The sequence below is a fragment of the Cynocephalus volans genome, chromosome 11 (genome assembly GCF_027409185.1).
Source record: "Cynocephalus volans isolate mCynVol1 chromosome 11, mCynVol1.pri, whole genome shotgun sequence".
NCBI lineage: Eukaryota > Metazoa > Chordata > Mammalia > Dermoptera > Cynocephalidae > Cynocephalus > Cynocephalus volans.
Genome location: NC_084470.1, coordinates 22,507,100 through 22,530,305, shown reverse-complemented (window position 1 = coordinate 22,530,305; position 23,206 = coordinate 22,507,100). Strand labels below are relative to the sequence as shown.

Sequence of the window (23,206 nt, the reverse complement as noted above, 5' to 3'; positions counted from 1 at the left end):
CAGAATCATTTGATTTTTCAGAATCATGCCTTAATTCATCAAAAGTTTTTCTTTCCCATGAATATCAGCTATATTGTATCAAATGATTTTTCTAAACGTTCTACATCAATTCAGGTAAGTATAGGTTTTTTTTTTTTTCCTCCTGTAGTATGATTATTTGATACATTATAGTAAAAGATTTTCTAATATTAAACCATCCTTGCATTCCTAAGATAAAACCTCCACATCTTAAAAATTTATTAAACTCAAATACTTGGGTTTAGCTGACCTCCTCTACTATTTCTTTTCCTATTTTACTTCCATTTCTACTTTTATTATTCCTGTCTTCCTAATTTCTTTTCTTTCTCTAATTTCTACTGCTTTTGCTTAACATTAATACACTTAAAACTAGACATGTATTCAAGTAGTGCTTTTGCTGGTCCCAACATTTTCACTTACATTACTTTCACTAACATTCACATTTCAACTCTGTATATTTCCTATTTAACACAAGTGATTTAAAAGTACCTTTTTATATTTCAAAATATAAAGAAGGGAAACTTATTTTATTGGGAATTTCAACAATCAATTGTATTGTAGTCAAAGAACAGGATAGGATCAGAAATCCCTTGATAAAATCTTTCAAAATTTCAAGATTTCCTCAATCTTCTACAGTTATACTATGCTGTTTATAGCTATGTGATTATTTTCATTTCTCTTGCTCACTACTGAGAACAAATTTTGGATCTGAAGAAATCTGGAACTTTCTCCAAAATTATCTCTTCAAAAACTGTGTCTCTTTTACTCTCTCTAAACTCTTCCCCAGGCATATTTTGGAACACTTCAATCCATACCAAAGTCTCTAAACAGCACTTTCACATATTCTTACCTCTATTTCTCTGGGTTACATTCTAAGGAAATGCCTAACGAATGCCAGTTTTTGAATTCTCCCTTTGATGAACTCTAATGTAGCATTTTCCCTCAATAAAACTAATTTACTGAGTTTTTTACTTCAACAATTTATTTTCACTTTTCAAGACCTGTTCCTTTTGCATTTCTATTCTTGTTTCATATATCCTATTTTTTATTATATAGAATTTCTTTTCATCCCTTTAGCATCTTATACAGACTTTTTATTATTCACCCCTCCCCATCTAATGTTTTTGTGATTATTTCTGCTCATCCTGAGCACTCCCCTGCAGACCCAGATCATATAATGTAGGCTTAGAACTTCCTTCCTTAAGACAACATTGGGAATTTTCACAGACCCAGTCACCAACCAAGTCAGCTGACATTTCAATTCATGTGCTGGTTATAAGAACTATGTCTGTATTCTCTCCCATCAGCTCTTGATGTAGTGTTTTAATATTAATTATCATCCACACTAGGGCCCTTCTCAGTGTTAAAGGAGTCTCTATTAATATCTACATGGACAATAAGCATTAACTGAGAGTCTCAAGGACAACTTGAGATATATGATCACATTAAACATAGTCGATGCAGTAATTATTGGTGGCTTTCTTAAGCCTCCTTTATAAGAAGGGAGACCCATGTTAGGCCCTGGCTTCATGTACAAAGCCTGACTCTACTTGCCTATTCTTCATGAAGTACTTTTAGTCCTTTCAAGGCATATGAGCCAAACTCCTGGCTACAAGTTTATGACTCTCTACCCTAGTTCAATCCATTCATCACTTTATAGTTTCCTTCCTTACAAACCACAGAAATATTTAGCTTCTTTCTAAACTTACTGATGTCTATTTGTATTTTCTTTTTTAATATTTTATGTTATCACTACATTATGTTTGAAGCAAGCATGGAATAAACAGTGAAATTACTGTGCCACCATCAATGGAAGACCCTCAATTTTTTAAACATGCATTCCTTTTGCTCAGCAGCCACTTCCACAATTTGTTACAAAACACTCCCACATATACATTTCAGGTGGATATATGAGATTATTTTTCAAAATACTATTTTTAATAGAATAAAACTGCAAGCAGTCTAAATAAAAACCAGTTAAATAAACCATGACCTAGTCATGTTAAAGAGTAGTACGCAGACATTAAAAATTAGAAGGTAAATGCATAGGAAAAAATGCCCACAATAGACTGAGTGAAAAATATATATATATATAGAAATTTTTGATTAATCTGAAAATAGCTAGTAAGGGAAAAATATATAAAATAAACAATAAAAAACTACAGCAAAATAAAAAAAAAAATGTTTGGGTCAGACTTCAACAGAGGGATAACGAGAAAAAGATGAAAAGGCAGATTAAAACCAAATTATGAAAGACCTCATCGTGCTGATTACTAATCCTTATGTTTCAGAAAATATGGATCCGAAAATTTTAAGCTGAAGAGTAATGAAACTGTGTGTACAGGGAACAGTAATCTAGAGGAAGAATAGAACATAGAGGATGAGAGAGAAAATACTTGTATTGATCAATATTTTGTTTCAAATATAGATAAGATTTTGTTCATATTAAATAAAAGCAGGTATTGAGCTTTAATACAATGTGCATTAAAATTATCTTTACATATACAAATATCTGGAAAAAGAGTTTTACATGGGAAAATAAAAACAAAATACTGAAATGTAATTATTAAAATTTTACATAGAAATTCACTCCCCTTTTTTTCTGCTTGTTTGTGTTTCTACGTAAAGAGGGGAAGCAATAAAGTAGATCTCAAAAATTAGTATTTCTGTAGCTTGTTAATAATTCTAATAAAGTATAAAGAAGAAATTGTCATGCTTAATGGCTAAAGGTCACTTTATTTTTAAATTATACTTATATAATTTACAGATTATCATCCATTGCTTTAGATAACCGGGACTTCAATATTTTTTCTACCATTTAGCATCATCCCACTATTCCACCTCTCTCCCTGTCCAACCAAATTCCAAGACCCCTGAACACATCAATCTGATGACATACATAAGAAGCAGTAAACACTTAACTCCCTTAAGGGCTTCAAGAAGAAATGCAGCTTAAAAATACAAAGTATACTAATGAAAAGTCTGTTTTAGTTTCAGAATTATATTGAGAACGAAATTAAAAATGAGCAAATAAATATCAAATAAAAAGATTTCACATACTGTCAATCACTGATATCAAAGAAATGCAAATTAAAATAATGAATTACCATTTTTCATCTGTTTTATCAAATAATTCTCAAAATACAAAATACTCAATTGCTAGCAATAATACAAGGAAATGTGGGCATTATGCTACACTTCTGATGAAAGGAAGCTAGTACAATTTTTTTTTGTAGAGAAATATGAATATTTATGTATCACACAGTTTAAAAAATACGCTTTGACCAAATAATTCTACCTCTAGTGTTTTAAAATGAAAAGAGATGTAGAGAGGTAAACATGAATAATGAATAAGTTTTACAGTAGTGAAAAGAACGTAAAGACCCTCTAAAGGAACAGTAAAATAATTATGGTTCATTCTTGTAATGAATTAGTAAGAAGTCAATAAAACCGTGCTCTTGTGGAATACTTAATAAAATTTGTTGAGTAAATGAGGATAGATAAAATAGTGTAAGGTTATCAAATATGACATACATATACAAAATAACGATGAAATAGTAGTTGTGGTTATTCCTAATTCACTACTTAAGAATGCTTTTTTAATACCCTTTCTTCTTTCAAATACTCTGTAACACACACGCATTACTTATATTAAATCACATTCTAAAAAATATATCAAGCCAATAAAAATCCTCTTAGGCAGCTCAGCACAATTTAATCTAAAGTATATCTTACTATTAAACAAAATGCCTTTCCTGATGCTCTTTATAAAACAAACGAGAACTAAAACCTTTAAGGATAAACATTTTGATTATGCAATCAACAAGAGTATATAAAGTGTGTGTGTGTGTGTGTGTGTACACACACACACACTAACAGATTCCACATTAGGTTATTAACTATGGCTTTATACGTGAAATAAGAACACTTAAAATTTACCTGCATTGCACTCTTCCCCAGTTTCACGACCTCAAATAGTGTGACAGGCTCCCCTTCACCATTCTGTTGAGGGTGTCCATTTGCTCTTCCACGACCTGTTCCTCTAACGCCAGCTTCAATTCTGCTCTTCTCCCCGGGAGACTTCCGAGGTTTCTTATTTGTAGACTAAATAAAAAGATAAAGAAAAATTACATTAAATGCAGGCTTACTTTGCTTTATAAAAATGATCTCAAATTATGTTTTATCCTGTGAGAGGTATTTAGCACTACTACAGATAAGAGATATAATCCCTAACCAAAAGAAGCTTTACAATTTGTTTTCAGTGATAAAAATAAAGGGTAAACATCAAAACATATGATCATATATATAAGGTATGAAAATAAAGTTTAAAAAATTGATATAGTATTTTGTACAACAATAATGCCAATGCTGGACATTTTAACAATGTTCCTCTTGACATTTCCTCAATACTCTCTTATTTCCTCAGAAACCTTGTTCAATAAAACATTCCTTGGAAATACCATATATTCAACTTCTCCCTCTACTGAAATGCTCAACTATTTCTTAGTGATGCAAGAAATATAAGTTGAACATATTTGGAACCATTCTAACCACTGGGAATAAAGCAATAAACAAAACAAACATTCCTGCCCTGATGGAATTTACATGCTTTAATCAACATAAAAAAAAATTGGGCAGGGAATGTGTTAAGTTAATACTAGCTACCACCTTAATCTAGGTCTCAACTTTAGAGCCAAGGGTAATTTTGAAAAATCACTTGTAGTCACTGCATCTAGTCACATAAATTTCATTCACTCTTACAAACTCACTGCATAATTGCTGCTTCACCAAACTGAGCAATAATATCAATGTTGCTAAATGCAATACACACTTCCTGAAACTCTCAACAGACCACATGATTTTCTTCCTTTCCTTTCAGAAATATTTTCCCTCCCTGTATTCCTTACCTGTTAGTGTTACCCGGAGGAGGTTTCCCTAAGCATCTTTTCTTCTCAATCCTTATACTCTCTTGAGTAATTTAATTCATTCTCATTATAGACTTGTTCCAATTATCAATTTATTGTCCCTCATCACCAAACCCACCTTTATTTGTTCTGCTTTGCAATACTGGAGCTGGACCCTATAAACATTTTTTGCCATCTGCTGCAGTGTAAGGCTTTGTAAATAGAGAGCACTAGAGGAACATTACAAAGGCTTCTCTTCCTGGTTCCTCTCTTCATTTGGTATTACTGTGCTCCTCATAGAACTCTTCACTCTTCTTTGTAGTTAATGGCCCTATAACCATTTTTATGTGTGGATTAATACATAATGAGTTAAATTGCTTAATTTTAAATAAATTCTATCTTTTACAAAAAAATGTAAAAATAGTACAGAGAATTCCCATATGCTTCACATCTAGTTACCCCTCTTATTAACATTTTATATTAGTATAGGACATTTGTTACAATTAATGAACCAATATTGATACACTAACAAAAATCCCTACTTTATCCAGATTTTAAAATGTTTTGCCCAGTGATGTTTTTCTGTTCCAGGAGCCCATCCAGGATACCATACTACATTTTGTCAACATGTCTCCCTAAGTTCATCTTGGCTGTGACAATTTTGCAGATTCTCCTGGTTTTTCATGACGTTGGCAGTTTTGAGGAATATTGATCAGGAATTTTCTAAAAGGTCCTTCACCAGGATTTGTCTGATGTTTTTGTAATGGCTAGACTGAGATTATTAGTCTGGGGGAGACAGGAGAGGTAAAGTGCTATTTTTATCATCTCATATCAAAGGTATATACTATCAACATGATTTATTACTGCTGATGTTGACATTTATCAGTTGGCTGAGGCAATGTTTGTCAGGTTTCTCCACTGTAAGGTCACCTTACGACCCCTTTCCATACTGTACTCTATGGAAGAAAATCACTACACACAGCCAATACTGTAGGGTTAGGGAGTTATGCTCCCTCCTCCTTGAGAGGAGGAATATTTTCACGAATTATTTGGAATTCTTCCACATCATATACTTATCTGCTCTAACCCATTTACTTATTTACTCAATCATTTATATCAATATGAACTCATCAACATTTATCTTATACTTGGGGTTATAATTCAATACCGTCTTATTTTGTTCAAACTGTTCCAGCTTTGACTATTGGGTGCTCTTTCAGTTGGTTCCTGTGTCCATCTGACATATCTCCATCATGTGGAGCTTTTTGTTGTTTTTTAGCACTTTCCTACTTTTTGGTACATAAGATGCTTTAGGCTCATCTTATATATTTCCTTCCCCAGTTCTAGAATCAACCAATGCTAAAAAGAGACCTCGTTCCTTTTACTGGAGAATGATACTGATATTACAGATGAAGATCTGTACACTAGGTTTTGCTCTCTACTACCGGAGTATCTTTACTTCTAGGCACTTCAGTGGACAAAACAAGGAAATATACATCCTGTGTATTACACATACAAAATCCATTCTTTGTTTTATAAAGTTCTATTGGTTTCAATAAATGCATGGTGCTGTGTATGCACATATGATATCACAGAGAAGTTTCACGACCTTAAAAATCCCCTGTACTTTATCCATTCAACCCTCTCCCTTCCCCAGTAACCACTGATTTTATCAACACCACAGTTCTGTCTTTTCCAGATATTCATATAATTGGAATCACACAGTATGCAGCCTTTTCAGACTGGCATCTTTCACTTGAACAATAAGCATTTAAGATTCACCCATGCCTGTTAGTGGGTGAATAGTCATTTCTTTATATTGCCAAATAATAGGCCATTGCATGGATGTCCCACATGTTGTTATCCATTTACCTAACAATGGACATCTTGGTCACCATTGTTTAGCAATTATGATTAAAGCTGCTATAAACATTCAGAAGCAGGTTTTTGTGTGAACATAATTTGAAAATCAGCTGTGCATGCACCTAGGACTATGACTACTGGAACATTTGATAAGACTATAGTTAGCTTTGTATGACACTGCCAAACTGTCTTCCAAAGTGGTTGTACGTTTTGCATTTCCACCAGCAATGAATGAGAGCTCCTATTGTTTAATATCCTTGACAGAAAATTGGTATTGTCAGGTTTTTGAATTTCAGTCATTCTAATAGTTATGCAGTAGTATTTCACTGTTGTCTTAATTTGCAATTCCCAAATGATTAAAGACCTTTAAATAATTAATAATTCTGTACTTTAAATTTTTTGTGTTTGAAATGCTGGCAACAATTCTGTCTCCTGACTGGACCCTAACTGATTCTCTATACCTGCACTGTCCAACATGGTAGCCACTAGCCTCATGCAGATAAACTGAGCCTTCAAATGTGGTGAGTCAAAAATGAGATAAGCTGAAATATGAAATATCCAAAAGGTTGTGAACATTTAATGTTAAAAAGAGCATAAAAAAGTCTAATAATTTTATATCAATTATAAGAAAATTGTAAGATTTTTGCTATATATCAAAATATCTACTGATTAAATAAATAACATTATTAGAATTAATTTCACCCATTTCTTGTCACTTACTAGAAAATTTTAAATTACATATGTGGTTCACATCATATTTCTGTTGGGTAGTGCCACTCTATTCTAATACCATAATCTCAGTAATCCTTATATAACAGAAAACTAATCTCCCATCACTTCCTGGTTTACTTGATATCTGATCTTTCTAGACTCTCAATACCATCAAGTTAGAAGTCCAAACTTCTTGGCATGGCAACTATCAATTACTACCTATTCAGTCATCCAAGACACAGATCCTTCTTTACAGGCTACAATTCTGCCATCCTGGTCACTTTAAAGTTGTGTGAAAACATCATTCTTCCATGCACACATCCTGTTCAGTTGGACTTCAGATTACGACCTCTGACTTATGTCTCTACTCACTCTTTAGAGTAGCAGGTATCTTCCCAGTTGTATGTGTAAGAGGGAAAGACTGCTATTTTTCTTCATTGACTAACTAATACATTCACATGGTTCAAAATTCAAAAGGTGATACAAGTTATACAATAAAAACTTGCTCTCCCACCTCTGTCCCCAAGCCACAAACTTCCTTTCCTAAGAGCCTTCTATTATTTTTATTTCTCATCTGTTCTTCCAGAGACATTTAAATATATAAAAATACTTGCATATATATTTCTATCTATTATTGTTATTTATGCACAGTTCTGCACCATTCTGTTTTCACTATTAATATATTTTGTAGTCAGTCTATAAAAGAACCTAGAGAATGTCTAGATTCTTTCTGAAAGCTGCTGTATTCTACTGCACAAATGTACATTAATTTATTTAGCCATTAACCTGTTGGTAGACATTTTGTTTCCTATCTCTTCCTGTAACAAATAAACCTATGTATGTGTAGGAAATGTGTGTGTTACACACACATACATCATTATACATATATAGTATATACCTGTATTTAGTGTGAACTAAACTCCATGAATAAAAGCAAACAAACCATAATCCTCATACCTGCATGCCTTTTAGCATTAGTTATAAAAGATGGAAAAAACATAAAAATTCATTTGATCCACCTAAGATCTGTCTATATTTTATAACACTATCATAAGGGTGATTTTTCTATTACAGATCCAGACAGCAATACACAGTAAACAAGCAAGAAGACAAAAAAGGTGATATTCAGAAAGACAGAATAAGGGGGGAGGGAAAATCATTATACAATGGAGTAGATGCAGTCCTTGGCCTGTACCTAAGAGATAAAATTTGCAGTCCTGAGAACTCTCAGACATTTAGCTGTACTTATCCCACTCAAATCACGTTTGTTTGTGATTTGGGGGGCAAGGGGCATGGAAAACTGAGAACCATGGCAGTTATTTCAATGGGTAATAATACCTATAGAAACCTTTAATGACTTAAAATTTGCTTGACTACCTTCCCTACACTTTTCTGAACACAGGTTAGGCCACCTACAGATGCAGTCCCATTCCTGGACAAGAATCCTATGATGCTCTTGAATGAAAAACAACGGATGATGCTCTATGTTAAATTTGCTTGGTTGGTCCAGTTCCAAGGTTGTGCCACCTCAAGAAATGATTCTTTAATTCATCATACCTTAGTAACCTAGTCAATAACCCAGTTCCTCTGATTAGAGTCCCATTCTATCATTATTAGCTTATTCCAGGACCGAAGTCCTCTCCTGAATCTCAGGCCATTATATGAGACCCCTACAACAAGCTGCAAGACCACCTAGACGCAAGCTCTAGCATAGATGTAGCTCAGCACAGATCTCTAGATGCTGATTAACCCTACAGACATTGTTCCCTGGTGGAACAGGAACAGCTTACTAGGCTCTCTTAGTAGTCTCTTTCTCTCTCCCTTCTCTCTCTCTCTCTCTACACACACACACACACACACACACACACACACACACACACACACACACACACACACACACACACACACACACACACACACACACACACACACACACATCTATATTGTTCCTGTATCTATGTATATATATTAAACACCTTGAGTTCACCCTGATGCCCCAATTCCAATCCAATATCCCTGAGTTCATTCTAGCCTTTTCAGATTTATATCCACATTCTCCAACAATGAAATCTTTCACTCCCATTATCCTCAACATATTTACTTATTTGCTCAATTCTTTTTTACATGACAAATCTGCTGACCTCAATGGCAAGCTTTCGCTATACAGTGAACCATGCCAGCAACCTTTAATAAATAATTCGGAAAGAGAAAGTAAAAGAAAACAATCTGTTCTTAACGAAAACTTTTTCTTGAAAGACCGATACAAACAGAAAGAGGGCAAATTACAAATGTCCACCTGATGCTATCTGCTATCCTTTAATCCTTTGACGCATTCAGTGAAAGGGTTAAAAAAAAGTCAAAATTCCATAAAATAATAGAGCACTTTTAGTGATAGGCAATTTTAAAGCCAATTCTAGGAAATTAAGTGTCTAGAAACACTTCTGTGACAGCTCCAGTCCCCAACGTTACCTGAATGATTCAATGTACAGAATACAAGTTATTAGAAAATATTTTTTTCACTCACTGAACAATTTTTTATTTATTCACTCATCACACATCTACTATGTACCAGACATGTGAAAAAGTTGATCCTTCCACCCAGAACCAGACATGGCTTTTAAAGAACTTACATATTTAAGGTGTATTTTTCAACATCCCAACACAATTCTGTCAATTGATGATGGTAAAGGATGAATGAACACCCATGCTTTATATACCACAAACAACAATGCAAATGAAAGGTCTATGTTCCACAAGGTTAGTAATACAGAAATTATCCATAGTGACATAGAAAAAAAAAGACACTAGTTAATATCTATAGGAAAACAAACTGAAAACCTGAAACAAAGCCTGCCACAACATACTGAGTAAAGGATTTCATGGAAAAATGTTACACAGACTTAGGAAGTCACAAAGCTAAACATCCTTCACTGAACCTTTGTGAAAATGATGCAATCTAACCTCTCAGTTTAGAGCAATCTTTAGGGCAACTGCTTTACTACAACTACGTACTACTTAATTTAAATGTGTACTTACATTTCTGGTGAACTGATTTAAGTAAACGTTACTATGGCAGTGTAGGAAAATTAACTATCCAAAATTACTGTATCGTGAAAAACTCTATATAGGTTTAGTTGCAGTCTGAATGTGCAATGACTTTCTAGAAGTTTTAAGACATAGATACATTGACATTCTTTACCTTTGTGCGTTATCTAACTTTATTCATAAGCTGTGAGGGTAAAATAATCCCTATCCTTTCACAAATGCTATACATTAACATGTTTTGGGATACTTAATGCCAAATCTTTACATACATATAATTAAAAGATAAAGAGACAAAAACAAATAGCTACAATATAGAAAAGTAAACTAGTATTTAGGAAATATTTTTCATGGAACACTGGTTTATTAAGATACGTGCTGGAAAGAGTCTAAGAAGGGAAACATTATTTCTAGTACTGGTAAAAGTTCCACAAATTCTGCAGGTTGGAACTTAATGGATTCATAAAATGAGTAAGATTAGCATAGGCAGAATTTAAGAAACAAGGATTCCAGGAAAAAAAAAAAAACTACCATGAGCAAAGGTGTAGAAATGGGTAAGCAAAAGCCACATACAGAGGACAAGAGAGTGAATGAAAGGCTATGAACAGAGAAAGAAAAATATTACACTGTGAGATAGGGTAGAAGAACATACCCCATAATAAAAAGGCACTGCTTGCTTTTCGAACACATAAAAAAAGATCAAGCTGGCAGTATTAAAACGAATGGAACTGAAAAGAGGAAAAATTAAAGGTATAAAGATAACAGTACAGACTCTAAAAAAAAGGAGGCCTAAAGATAGAAACTTGGGAAATGTAAAATAAGGGACAGATGTGGAAGGCATTGAAAGATTTAAAAAAGTAATAATAATCACATCTGGAATCTTATTACATAAGAAAAGAGGGAAAGACACCTGGGGATGAGGAATTTTAATGGTGATTCAGGTTCTAATTTTGTGTTTCTTGAAAAATTGTGATAGCCTTTAATAAAATTAAGTCAGAATTAAACACTAGTCAGTATGAAAAATGCTAAATAAAAAATTAGTAAGAAAACAAAGCGGGTTTGAGAAAGAAGAGATACAAGTCTAACTGATATACATTTCCAGAAGTGACCACAAAAGTACATAGACTTAAACTACAAAAATTATTTTATAAAGAGGTTTTCGTTTCTTATAAAAATGTAAATAGAATAATATGGATGATAAATAGCAATTCACAAAAGAAACACAAATGACAAATATTTTACAAAATATTGAAATTTGCCCCACTTAAAAATTAGCAGATATAATAACAACTATCAGCAAAGATAAGACAGGCAATGCTATATATTTCACTGTATGAAAGACAAACCAGTAATACATGTCAAAAGCTTTCAAAACAAACAGCATACCCTTTGACTAACCAACTCTACTTCTAGAAATTTAGATTAAAAATTTAACAATGGCACTATAGCATCATTTATTTGCAAGATAGTTTATGTTGACATGGTTTAGAATACTGAAGAATTTTTAACAAATGCTCAACAATAAAGGATTAATAATTATGATACAGAATAGTCTAGCCACTAAAAATGATGCAAAATATTTAAATACCATAAAATTTACAATATTCTAAATAAAAGAACCAAGTAATTTAAAAGATACAATTTTTATAAACAAAATACCTGTTAACCTATTGTATTAGTCTATTTCTGTTGCTTATAGCAAAATACACAGAACTGGGTATTTTATAAAGAAAACAAAATTTATTTGCTTACAGTTTCTGATGCTGGGAAGTCCAAAGTCCATCTGGTAGTTACGACAGTGACCCAGGGGTCTCACATTGCAAGATGGTGGAAGCAGAGAGAGCAGAGAGAGAGAGAAAGACAGACTCTCCTCTTTTTTTAAAGCCCTCAGAACCACGCCCCTGACCATCATTTTTAATCCATTCACTACTGCACAGTACTACAATCCAATCACCTCTTCAAGGCTCCACCTTTCAATTACCATAACAGGACTTCCTAACCTCTTAACAGTCACAGTGGGGGCTAAGTTTCTAATACATAAAACTTGGGGAACACAGTTCAAGCTTCAGGGAGTTTTGGGAGGACATAATTCAATCCACTACAACTTTCTTTCGGATACTCATTGCTAATCTTTTGTTGTGTATTCTCCATCTTCTATGTGTATGAATAAATAGACATTGAAAAAATAAAAACTATCTTTTTATTTACCTCTCCTACTCAACCTATGTCAATATAAAAGTTCAATAATGTTGAGAATGTAGAAATGCTGGTTCTCACTTATTTGGAACAAAAAGAACCTAATATTTTAAAAAATACCAGAGACTAAAAATGGGTCAGGTTACAGATGTGCTAATTTACATGACAACTAAAAGCAACATGGATTGAATCATGAATCAGGAAAAAAAAAATTTTTTTTCTTTTCTTTAAGGCATTATTAGGACAACTGGCAAAGTCTGAAAGAAGTATATAGGTAAGGTCAGTATTATATCAATTTTTATTTTCTTGATTTTCATAACTATATTGTGGTTATGTAGCAGAATGTCCATCATTTCAAGGAAATTCACACTAAAGTATTAGAAGTGACATCATGTCTGCAACTTACTCTAAAACAGTTTAAAAAAATAATAATAGGTATGTATTTTTATATATACAATATAAAAAATATATATTTACGTGTGTGTATATATATATATATATACACACCACACACGTACATATTTACATATGTACATATATACATACCACACACACATACACAGAGAAAGAGAGAGAAAGAGAGAAAGAGTGAATATGATAAAACAAATGTAGTAAAATGCTAAGATTTGGACAATCTGCATGAAGGATACCTGGGAATTCTTTGTTGAATTCTTAGAACCCTTCTCTGTCTGAAATTATTTCAAAATAAAAGTATTTTTTTAAACAGGAGGGGGGGTGGGAGGGGAGTGCTGATTTAACAAAATTAAACAACATTCATTCATTCACTCAATAAACATTTATGAGCACTTACTGAAGGTCAGACACTAGTAAACAGCAGTAAAAAAAATAAAAAATAAAAAATAAAAAATAAAAAATAAAAATAAAAACCCTGCCTTCATACAGCTTACATTCTAGTTGGGGGAGAGAGACAATAAGCAAATAAATAAGTAAAATGTATACTATGTTAGATGGCAATAAGACCTACCAAAAAAGAAAGGAGAACTAATAGGTACAAAACTATGCTATCTACCCTATGTGAATCACTATGCAGTATATGCATGTACTGAAACGGCACACTGCACCCCACAAAAATATATATAAATAAAATTGGGGGAAAAAAATGAGAGGAATGAACACATGAACGCATTCTCCCACTGGGTAGTCATGAGGATTTGCAATGTTAATATGATCTTTAGGGGAGATCTCAAAGAGAAAATGACATTTGAGCAAGAACTGAAAGAAGGGAGAGAAGAAGCTATGTTGATATCTAGGAAAGAAAAACAGCAACTTCCTGAAACAGGGCATTGAGACAAGGAACAAGACTAACAGGTTTGAGCAAAAGCATACAATGGTAGCTAAAACCAGTTTTGTGGTAGAAATTGATTTATGCAAATATCTAAATAAAGATGCTCAGTGGGCAGATGGATATAAGTCTGGAGTCCAAAGGTAATGTCCAGGCCAGAGGCATAAATCCGGGAGACAGCTACTCATGAGACTGGATGTGATCACCACGGGAGCAGTGTGTGTAGACAAAGATGATGATATTAATTATTTATCAATACAATCATAAGGTATAAACATGATACTATGTAGTGTTTGTGTAGAGATCACAAAATGCTTTGGTAGAGGGGTAAATAATAACAAATAATTATTAGGACAACTGCAAAATAAGGATAGTTTAATGGCAACATAAGTCTCTGAAATAACGGCATAGTAAAAGAAATATTGAAATGCCCCCTAAAAATGAAATGCCACCCTAAGAATTTAGAAATAAAGAAAACAATACTGGCCGTAATAGAAAGTATTTATACTATTTGTTTTCATTTGACTGACTAAATGACTAAAACCAGAGATACAATAAGTCCCCTTAAAAAACAATGAATTAAAAAAAAAAAAAAACATTAAACTACAAAAAGAAAAGTAATGAATAGCATTAACATAGCTAAACAAAGAGGGTATGAGTCAAAACTTGGAACTGTTCAAACTGGAGCAAGTTGATAAAAAATGTCCAATTATTCTTCAGAACAGGTACCTGTGGCATGACTCCAATCTGATCATTCTGAATTACATCTCTCAATATTAACAGGTTGGCCTTCTGGCTTCCTTAGAATGTGGGAATTAGGATATAAATTCAAATCCTAACTTTGCCACTTGCTGTGTTTGTCCTTCAGCAAATTACCACTTTTTAACTTTGTTTCCTACTCTATGAACCGAATGTAAGACCTATTTTATAGCACTGGTGTGAGGATTAAATGACATAAAAAGCACCAGCCTAATGCAAAACCCAGAGGAGAAACTCAGAAAGTTGTGCAGTGCTTTTTCCACGATCAAGAAATAGGTCTCAGACCTGACTGAGTTAGGTAGAACTACAAATAGCCATGTGAACTAAGGAGTGTGAATATATGGACTGAAGTATAACTAACATGAGTCTCTAGAATGCTAGTATTCAATCCTGATTGATATTTTTTTCCATTCTTTAACACGGGATGAACTTGTACTATTTACCTACTAAAAACCAAATCATATTTCCTAGAAGAGCTAATGAGCATTTGGGTACACAGACCCCTTTTTCATCAAAGAAAGCATATTATAGGGATTCAGCTGTACACACATCAAAATTAAATAGATTTTAAAGAGTAAGTTTTATTTCTAATTTTGCATTTAAAACTAATGAATCCCAGAGAAGCAATGTAACTTGCCTATTGTCTCGGAAAAATCACATGCTAGTAAGGGGTAGTTTAAAATAGTCTCTAGCTTCCAAGCACAGGACTTTCACTTTTCACAAGATGTTTTTGTAAGAAATCTCCTAACAAAGGAGCCTAAGATTTCCCATAAGAACTTTTATAAAATAAAAAAAAAACTTGCTAATAGCTAATTACATCATAAAAGTAAATGTAGATTAGTACAAGCCATAATCCCTTGACACATTGATACTGCTGTCTCCGAGAGTTCAGGTTTAAATGACTAATACTCTTAGAATACATAAAGATACCCCTCAAAGTAGGGTTACCTAGAGTTCTTCTGAACTCCTCAATCATGCATCAAAGAGAAAATATTCTGAGACTGGCCCCAAACCCCAAACTAGAACTACCAAAATGCACACGTAGAAACTCACAAGAAATTAGAGTTGCATCTGAAAAGCAGGAAGTCTTACTTAACTGCACTTCATTCCATGTTATCACCTCCTCTACTCCTTCACATGGACTACAACTTATTTACAAGAGAAGTCTGGAAAGCAAAAAATAATACTATAATAATGTCCTTTTTCTTATCACTGTTAAGCCAAATTATGAAGTAAAGTTTCCAAGAATCGCTAATGTGTCACTGAAATTAAAAAAGAAAAAAAAAAAAAAGTATTATCAGTATCAGTACTAAAATTAACAAAGCTCATATCAAGCCCATTTACATGGTAACCCTTAAAGGAAAAAAGACAAGCATAATACATACTGGAGGCCGGCCAGGACGACCCCTTTTTCTTTTTCCTTTGACCTCTGTTTCTTCAAGCTCGCTGCCAGCATCAGAATGGGCAGTAGTTTCATTAGTTGAATCCCTAGAAAATGTTATGACATTATTTTAGTGAACAAATTAATTAGTAAATACAATGCAGTTCTGTTCTACTACATTCCTTACCTCCTGCTATATGGCTAACTAAGAGTGGTTTATACTTCTGCTTTCAGAAAAACTCCTCAGCAAGCCAAAAATGTTATCCTCCCTGCCTAACAAAACATAATATTAAATGAAATGAATCCCCCCAAATAAAAAGAGGGAAATAAACAGTAGGAAATGACTGTGGAAATGGCAGCTGCTATACAAAATACAAATGCAAAATACAATTGCAAAAGACTAATTCTTCAATATATAAAGATGAAAGCTTGGGAGGAATTTTATTCATTTTACAAAATCATGAAAGTCATGATGTGCTGGTAAATGTTTAACAACTGACTCTTCAAAAAAATACATGCACATAAGTTATTGTTAATGTTATTGATATAAAGCAAACACAGCACACAATTTACAAACAATAATAAAAATACACAATACTCTTTACTGCAAATTCTATGCAGCCAACTGATTCTCACGAAATGATTTTGATAAGTTTTGCCAAAGTTATATCTGGATCTAACCTATGGTTGGAATTGATGGATCAACAGGAGTTTAGACATAAACTATGGTTGATATTTTTGTTCACTTTAATGAATAGGATGCAAGTGAAATGTCAAAGACATTTGTTGGACTTCACTCATCAGTCAATGTCTGAGCAACTTTGCTGAATTGGATAATAGTTCTCAAATACTGGAAGAATACTTCCTCAATTTTTTGTTGTATTCATAATGCAATGGCTATAGACCCTCTGGTACATCGTAAGTTTAATCTGCATTATTAACAATTTCCCTATCACTTTCTTAAGTCTACAATCAACAAAACAATAAATTAAGCCCTGATTTGTAGCGTTTGCTGATTTTCATGGTGTAAATACTCCACAGCCAATTTCAAACTACCAAAGCTGCCTCACCAAATCCAGACCTTGAAAGCGATGAACAGTAGAACACCATTAAGACATATTTCCATCATATGGACACAACAGGTATAAATAACCCCAAGAGCATAGGTAATAGTAATATGTAAAACAATTACAAAGTGATGAGCTTTCAGTATTTGTTACTTTCATTTTTAATGATTTATTTAATTTTAAATTTATATAAATTTAACTTTTTATCACAGCTATCTTGTGTTTAACTGGCTTGCAAAATTCCTGAAAATTCCATACTTGGCTCTCACAGGCCAATACAGGCTGGCTCCAACACAGCACTGAAAGGTACATATGTTATGAGCAAGAATCTCTTCAACCAGATTCTACATTACTAATTCTATCAAGGATCTGCACAGAACTGCAAATAACAGGAAGGGTACAAAGCAAACAGTAAGCCCAACTCAATCTGCTTCACTGAATGCTCTTTTTAGTCCCATTCCCTCTTTGTGTTGATTCTTTAAAGCTCAATTCTTAGTGTCTGCTCTTCTCCCTTTATGCTACACTCCCTTGAAGATCTCATCTACTTAATGTGCAACTTCTATGCGAATGACTTCAATACCTTATCAGTAGACCCAACCACATTCCAGATCTCTAATTCACGATTTTTAGCTTACACATGTGGTATGCTTCTTTGAATGCCAATTCTAATTCACCAAGTACCACATCTAAAATTAGGCCTGACTTACTTCTGGCTGTCTGCTCATGGAAATACCATTAATTAAATGATTTCTTAAGTTAGTACATGAATGTGCTTTAAATTATTAAACAAATTTATTATTGTCACCATTATCTTGTTACTCAAATTCATAGAATCATATCAGTCTTCCTCTTAAGCCTCCCGCTAACACAAGTCCTCCTCAGTCATCCGTCTCAGTACAATAACCTGTCTCTCGTTGTTTCTAGTGATTATTACCAGGATCACCACTACCTGAAATAATTTCAACCTACTTCCCTGCTTCTACCATCTCCTCCGTCCAAGCCATTCTACACACTACTGCCAGTAACATTCACACACCACGTTACTCTCCCCACTTGCAAATCTTCAAAGGTAATCAGAAATTTAAAACTGTAAATAATATTATAAATAATATCCAGGGGTCAGCACATTTTTTCTTAAAGGACCATACAGTAAATATTTTAGGCTTGTAGGTCTTAAGGTCTCTACAGCCACTATTCAACTGCGGTGGCATAGGATAAATGCAGCCATATGCAAAATATGTAAATCAATGGGCGTGGCTGTGCTCCAATAATATTTTCTTTATAAAGTCATCTGAGCCACTAGCCATAGTTTGTCCATCCCTGTTTAGTCAATCTTACTTGTTTCTACTAAAGAACAATAAATCACATTAACCTTTCTCCTCACTACAGTTCAAATAGATCAAAGGGTACTTCAAAAAGTTCATGGAAAGATTCGTATTATCTTTTATTTTTCCACAAACTTCTTGCAGTACTCTCATACATATGCACGAAAACCTTGTAAGAAATATTATTGTCCTGGTTTTATAGATGAGGAAATGAACGATCTGAAAAGCCTCATAAATCTTTCCATAGTCACACACCTAGTAAGTACCAGAATATCTTTAGATCTCAAGGTAAATGTGAATTCTCTATTTCCATGTCAGGATACTGGAATGCAAGTATATTTTGTATTTATCTTGTGTGGACAAAATCCACTAGTGCTTTTGATGCTTATAGAAATCTGCAGGCAACTACAGGAGAGGGTTGGTTCCAGCATGTAATCAGTGACTCACTAGTGAAATTAATTTGTACTTAGCAATATAGATTATTAACAAAAAAGTACAATTTGTTTAATAATTCTGCAAACTGCAGCCAGCTTAAAAGGTGAGCACTAGTGCAAAGAAACAGCTAATGCACTCCCATTAGTATATGTATGTATGTTTATTTATTAGAATATATAACAAATAAATTTTGGGTTTTTTAAAAATTTCGAGTTAGAAGATACAAGAATACAAGGAAAAGTTTCACTTCACCCCATCCTAACTCTGAATCCCAATCTATAGAATACCATTGTTAACAGTTTGATTAATACCCTGCCATAAATATGTAGGCTTTTGCATATATATATATCAAAATAAGTCAATATCTATATTTCAATTTTTAAAGTTTTAAATAAATGACAATTTTCCATACAAATACATGGGATTCTTGAATGGTACGCCATAATATGTATGAAGTTTATTTAACTACTTCCCTATCAGTGAGCACTTAGATTTTCCCTAGTTTTGCAATACTACAGAGTTGAAATGATTGTCCTTGCACATAAATCTTATTGCACATCAGGAAGTATCTCTCTAAGATAGACACAGTGGAAATGCTGGGTCAAGTGGTATGCAAATTGAAACTTTGAGCAACTGCTCTTTAAAAGCCACGTAAATGGGTAATGTTCATATTTATAAGACTATTAGACATAAATTAGGAGCACGCAAGAATTAGATCAAATCTTATAAAAATAATTTTGCTCCCTAAAACTTTCTAAATTCTGCCTATCTCTCCACTGTGACCACTTTAGTTCAAGTTGTCATCATTGCTGGCCTAGATATTGCAACATCCTCCTAACAGGTCTCCTTGTTTCTAGTGTTGGACCCTCCAATCTAATCACTACAATGCACTCAGGGTGATTTTCTAAGTATATATTTTATATCTCTGTCATGGTTAAAACCCCACAGTGACTTCCCACTTGCTCCTGGGGGGGACTTAACTCGTAACATGATTTAGCAGGTCCCAGGTATGATATTGTTCCTCCCTACTCACATGTCCTATCTCATGTCACTCACTATCCCCAACCCTGAAAAAAAACATGGAAAAAAGGCTTTATTTCAGACCCTCACACATACCATGATTCTTCCCATCTCAGAGTCTTTGCATATACCATTCCCTCAGTCTGGTACTAATGCTCTGCTCCTTTCTACTTCCCTCAAAACCACCCCCAACCATCAGAACTTAGCTCAACCATCTCTTAGAAAATCAGACTAGATAAAGGCATGTATTAAAATTCTCAAAATATACCACATTTTCTTCATGGCACCAATGACAGTTTATAACTATATATTTGTGATTATTTTATTAATATCTATCTTTATAAGCTTCATGGCAACAAGGACCAAGTCTGTTACACATGCTACATCTACCCAGAACTAGCATACTTTCCTGGACTACAAATACGTGGTAACTAATATTTTGACAATGCTTAATACTAAACAGCACTAAGGTGACAAATCCATTGGCAATTAAAATACCTAAGTAAGCCAACTAATAATAAGGTCAATCACTAGAGTAGCCTTTCTATAGTGTCGACATGCAAAAAACCATAATTGGACTGAACAGTAAAAACAGGTAGTTCCAAATACTTTTTGTTTTTGTGGAGACCTTAGAGATCAATTTCTAATATACGAAGGTACTTCAAATAGTTTATGAAAAGATTCCTGTTATCCTTTAATTCTATTTTTCCACGAACTTTTTGAAGTATGCTTGTTGTATGTTCAGTTTACAGATGATAGAAACTGAGGTTTACAAAGAGCAAGAGATATATCATGTTTCCTCTACAATGAAGACAGGGTATTGGTAGATGGGCTGATTAAGCAAAATAACATATGCAAACATATCTGACAAAATTCCTAGAAAGTCATATGCCCTCATAAAGCTTATTAGATTTCAACCTGACCAAGAGTACCATCTCCAGCTGACAGAGCTAAGCAAGCGCTCATTTACCCAGTAGATCACCACCACTATCTAGTACCCATAGACATATTACAGATTTCTATTTTCTGAAAAAAACTCAGTTACTCACAAAGCATAATATGATATTAAATACTATAATGTCAATACAACCTCTTTAAATACAACCTTCAATTAAAATACAACCTCTGTTTCATATTTTATCAAATTTTATCGAGGTACTGCCAAATACCTACAGTGTGCTAGGACTAGGCCATGCAAACATAAGACACGAAAGTACACAGTTTAGGAGGTGAGTCAGAAACAATAACAGGAGGTTATAAAACATTATGTTAGCTATGATTCTAGAAAAAAAGGCATAAGGCATTGTAGGAGCACAGAGGGACACCTATCCCAACTTTGAGGGATCAGAAGAACTTTGTCAGAGGCATGATACCACAGTAAGACAGAAATGGACAGACAGTGAGTTGGCCAGGTAAGAGCAGAAGTGCATAAGTACAAAGAAAAAAGAAGAAAATACTATGTAGGGACCTCTGAACTCCATATTATATTCAAGTTAGGGGGTAAAGGGCATTGAGGTAAGCAGGTAAAAAGGGCTTAAATTTTATCTCCTATATTTGGGAGAAGAGAATAAAAGGTATGGATAGTTTTTCAAGCAGGTAAAGGAATTTGAAGAGCTTTGTGTCTTAGAACCTTGGAGGTAAAAAAGAAGGCCAGGAGACCAATTAGAAGGCTGCCTCCAAGAACTAGGGCAGTAACAGCATATAAATAATTGCTTAAGCTGCTGATGAGTTTCATTATCTCTCAACCATTATTATCATATAGGATCAAAGTACACAGATTCCTGGTTTGCATCCTGATAATAGCTATGAAAAGTAACAGGATCTGTCATTACTGTGACCACACTTAGCAGAGAATCCAAAACAAGCTCCAATTCTAAACCTGTCCTACATTTCCAACAAATTTAATTAGATGTCACCAAAACTGGCACTTGGTATGTCCCTTAGATTACTTCTGATAACCACAATAGCTCAACACTATCAATCTCAGGGAAAAGAAAAAATCTTAAAGAAAGAGTTGGAGTGAAAGAGGAGAGGGTAGAGAAAAAGTATGATGTAGGATAGGATAGGGTAGACAAACTTTTTTTTTATAAATGGCCAGACTAAGTATTTTAGGCTTTTCAGGCAAAAGAGTCGCTATCACAACTTCTTGCACAACGCAATCATAACAAGTATGTAATGGAGTGAGTTTGGCTCTGATCCAATAATACTTCATTTACAAAAACAAGCAGCATACCAGATTTGGCCCATGTGTGATAGTTTGCTGGCCCCTGACACAGGACATTAACACCTTTCTTGCTGAATATCAGAGATCATGTTGATATTTCAATAGCACAGGCCATGTGATTATATACCCTAACACTTAAATTTCAAACATATTTCATGTGTCTCCTCAAAGAGAGCATTTTGATAAAGAAATACATTGTACACATTTTTCCTTAGAAAAAGAAAAATTACAGTACTTACTGTAACACTGGCAACTCTGAAGTAATCATTGCTGGAGAGGTCGTTCCACAATGCAGCAAAAGAATCAAGGGCTGTACAACTCAAAACTTTTAAAACAACCTCAAAGGCAATCCTGTTAATTAAAAAAAAAAAATTATTTTAAAATAAAATGAATATGCCAGAATACACAGATTACAGTCAATCAGCACTACCAGTGATCGCACCTTTCAGTATTTACTTATGAGTTGAAAGCTTATGTCCACACAAAAACCTGCATAAAGATGTTTGCTGCACTTTTATTCATAATTGCCAAAACTTGGAAACAACCAAGATGTCCGTCACAAAGTGAATAGATAAATAAACTGTGGTAAATACAGATAATGGAATATTATTCAGCCCTAAAAAGAAATGAGCTTTCAAGTCATAAAAAAGACAGGGAGAAACCTTAAATTCATATTACTAAGTGAATCTGAAAATTCTGAAAAGGCTACATACTGTATGATTACAACTATATAACATTCTGGAAAAGGCATAACAATATAGACAGTAAAAAGATCAGTGGTTGCCAGCAGTTAGGGGAGTGGGAGAGATGAACGGGCAGAACACAAAGGATATTTTAGAGCAAGAAAACTATTCTGAATGAAGATGGTGGAACAGACGGTCCCCAGCATCATTCTCTCCCACAAATCAACCAATTTACAACTATTAAAAAGCAATGACAGCCAAGCTGGGGACACTAG

General features: G+C 33.7%; 1 protein-coding gene across 1 annotated transcript in view; it reads right to left on the bottom strand.

Moving 5' to 3' along the window:
- The window catches only part of STAG1 (STAG1 cohesin complex component), a 365,558-nt gene that overhangs the window by 257,554 nt on the left and 84,798 nt on the right, over positions 1 to 23,206 (bottom strand). Inside the window, exons 2-4 of the mRNA XM_063115300.1 lie at positions 22,488 to 22,599; positions 16,182 to 16,284; positions 3,958 to 4,122 (exon numbers count right to left, since the gene is read on the bottom strand). Coding sequence (XP_062971370.1) covers positions 3,958 to 4,122; positions 16,182 to 16,284; positions 22,488 to 22,516 — 297 coding nt within the window. The 5' untranslated portion in view covers positions 22,517 to 22,599. The remainder of the gene's footprint in view (positions 1 to 3,957; positions 4,123 to 16,181; positions 16,285 to 22,487; positions 22,600 to 23,206) is intronic.